The sequence below is a fragment of the Pseudocercospora fijiensis genome (genome assembly GCF_000340215.1).
Source record: "Pseudocercospora fijiensis CIRAD86 unplaced genomic scaffold MYCFIscaffold_4, whole genome shotgun sequence".
NCBI lineage: Eukaryota > Fungi > Ascomycota > Dothideomycetes > Mycosphaerellales > Mycosphaerellaceae > Pseudocercospora > Pseudocercospora fijiensis.
The window spans coordinates 2,687,873-2,690,958 of record NW_006921535.1 but is presented as its reverse complement, the minus strand read 5'-3'; the positions used below and the strand labels follow the sequence as shown (position 1 = coordinate 2,690,958).

At 48.2% G+C, this 3,086-nt stretch overlaps 1 protein-coding gene across 1 annotated transcript; it reads left to right on the top strand.

The window, feature by feature from the left end:
• Nucleotides 1–265: 265 nt before the first annotated feature.
• MYCFIDRAFT_196477 (uncharacterized protein) lies at nucleotides 266–2,805 on the top strand (the record flags this gene model as incomplete). Its single annotated transcript, XM_007928234.1, has 5 exons — nucleotides 266–305; nucleotides 621–1,835; nucleotides 2,012–2,086; nucleotides 2,492–2,509; nucleotides 2,795–2,805. The coding sequence occupies 5 exons, from the start codon at nucleotides 266–268 to the stop codon at nucleotides 2,803–2,805; spliced, it is 1,359 nt and encodes a 452-aa protein (XP_007926425.1).
• Nucleotides 2,806–3,086: the final 281 nt, after the last annotated feature.

Here is a 3,086-nt window from a genome sequence, read left to right as displayed (position 1 = left end):
AGCCAAGCTGGTTCAACCACACGCTCCAAACAGAGAACATGGCATGGTTACATGGGCTTCGACTTGCCACTCTTTGCCAGTCTTACCGCATCGGACGTCCACGCGGCGACGCAACAACCACGGCTCCAACAAGGACCCGCACGGCGAATGCTTTGGAGCCTCTTTGCTCGTGTGCCAATGATGGACCACAAGATTTACTGAATGTCGGCTCGTGGGAGCATTCCTATAGGATCTGCAGCCTCAGACTATCGTCAATGCCGGCACCATGCTGGGAACAGGCATGCCCTTCCGCCTTGGCCTGCAAGGTACGAGACTTTATCGTCAACCGACCCCATCCACATCCTCGAGCCTCGAGCCTCGAGCCAGCAAGACCGCGGGGTCGCTTCTTCTTCCGTCCGCGCTCTTCAAGGTCTGGAGCTGGCGCTTTCCATCGAAGGTACTCCGGAAATTCGAAACGTAGCAATGGGGCGAAAGCATATGATAAGGAGAAGGAGAAGGCAATTCTTTATGCCCATGTTCTTTGCCCTCTTCAGATCATTGCTTGCGAGAAGTCACTTCAAACTAAACTGCCTCTGAGGCTATGTCTTCACGGCGGAAAATGCTGAGATTACAAGTCCCAGATAGCAACTTGCACTTCCGAGCAGATTCTCCTGGATCGAACTGGTCGGGAGATACTCAATTGCCCACCATGATTCCCACTGAACTTGTCGGCAGTCTGCCTCGACCACACTATCTCCATCAAGCTTATGCGAACTTTGAGTATGGGCGAATATCGAGAGATCGCTTGGAAGCGGCACAAGACAGGGCTGTCATGGATACATTGGACTTGATGGGACAGGCCGGGGAGATGTTCGTTACGGATGGCGAGCAGAAATGCTCTTCGTTCTGCACATATCCTCTCATGGACACACTGAGCGGCAAAGGCATGCCAGATAATCTTGCATTAGACGGCCAGTACTTCGCCATCTACGATGACGGCCATCATCGCCAACTGCCTCGCCTCATCAGTGGTCCCTTCCGATATCGAAGATACGCTTACGATAACTTCCAAGAATCCAAACCCTTCGCCGAGGGTCATCTCATGAAGGCTTCAGTCGTATCACCTGGCACTCTCTACCTCCTCTATCCCCATCAATCCTCGATCCCAGGCTACCCCAAAGAAGCTTTCCTCCGTGACCTAATCCACGAATGCGTAAAAGACATTCGAGGCTGCTTCGACGCCGGCGCCCAACGCGTCTCGATCAACTGCGAAGAACTTCGTCTCTCCCTCAAAAAAGACGTCCGAAGTCCCTGGACCGAAGCAGACCTGCTCCCAACTTTCATAAACCTCATCAATCGCGTCCTCGAGCGTTTCACCAGCGTAGAGCGAACGAACATCGGAATCCACACCTCCCCCGGCTCAGATCGTGACAGTCAACATAGTCTCGAGGTCCCTTACTCCAAACTCTTACCTGCCCTCTTCAAAATCAATGCTGGGTACTTCCTCATATCTATGACTTCGGAAAAGGACAAATCTGCTGTGTTGAAACAAATCGGACAATCTCTCCGACGAGACGCGAATGGTGTGAAACAAGTGGCATTCATCGGGGTCACGGATCCCACGGATCCAAGAATCGAGAGTCCGGAAGAGATTGCTGATGTCCTTGTCGATGCTGCGAGATGGATCAGTTTGGACCAGCTTGGTGCTACGGACGACAGTGGATTTGCCGGTTGGTGCGATGATTTGAAGCCTAGGTTTAGTAAAGGCGTTTCGGGAGGGAAAGGAGGACCGGATTGGGCGAGGGAGGTAGCCGGCTTGAAGATTGCGAATCGACTGAAGGGGACTAGGATAGCTAGTGAGAAGCTGGGAATTTGAAGAGGCTAGGATGAAGGTGAATGTGCAAATGGAATGGAATAGTAACACAACGCGAGGATTTGGGACATGATACATGTGGGGAACGGGAGAGGACATAGAAATCTCTGGAGTTGGTTGTTCTGGACAGGTTTCTGGGTGGCATAATGTTTTATGTAGGCTTTGAAATGCTCGCGATACAGCCTCCGCTTGGTCACTGCGATTCTGAGGATCTGAAAGTGTGGCCAGGTCTCAGTACGCGACAGGAGTAGGCCATGCCTGTGGGGGCAACACGCGCTCTGCGTTCGATGCTCGAGATCAGACCTGCTGTCCACGACACGTCCATCACCGCTCGTGTCAAATTCCACGGAGTAGGAGGTTCCACTCCCGAACTTCGTTCATGTCGATAGTTATCGATGAATATTGCAACATGATAGAACACACAGCATGATCGATGTTTCTCAGTAGGGGTCCGCACGCTAATTTGGAACAGGAATAGCTCGAACCTTGTCAGGCCGCGCTGTCTCCTCTTCCATCTGTGACGCGTAAGCTCAGTCACATGACAGCACGTGACCTCTTGGCAGGAGAAGGATTTTCACACTGTATTTTAGACTATAGAACAAGAGGAATATAGGCAATTAACGAAGCTATATTAAACAGCTAGCAAGGCAGTATTACGTAAGTAATCTACTACGCTATACGTAATAGTTATAAGCCCGGAATTTAATCCGTAGTATTAGAGACTTCTATAGTATAAGATAACAATTAGTAGTCTTAGTAGCACTAAAAACACTATTTAATTAAGCTTCTATAAGCGTCTATAAGATTAGTATATCTTTAATAATAGCTCTCTTATCGGCTAGTCGCCTTAGCGGTACTAAATATATTACCCTTCGAGGACCGAACGACTAGGACCGCTAGTTCGAGCAAACTAAGACATATCTTACTAGATACGAAACCTAGATATATACTAATCTATATACGAATAAACTAGTAGAACTAGCGTAACCTATAACCCCTATACTAGACGTAGTATATATACTAGTTAATCCTCTTTACTAGTAAGGAGTTAAAATAGCTATAGACATCTATAGGGCCTAGTTAGCGGAATACAATCGATTTAGGTTAGTACGTAATAAGTCTATCGAATACCTAGCTACTACTATAGACGTACGCTATTATTTAGAGATTACTAATAACAATAATATAATAATACTAACGCTGCGTATTATACTCGTTCGTCTAAAGGACAAGC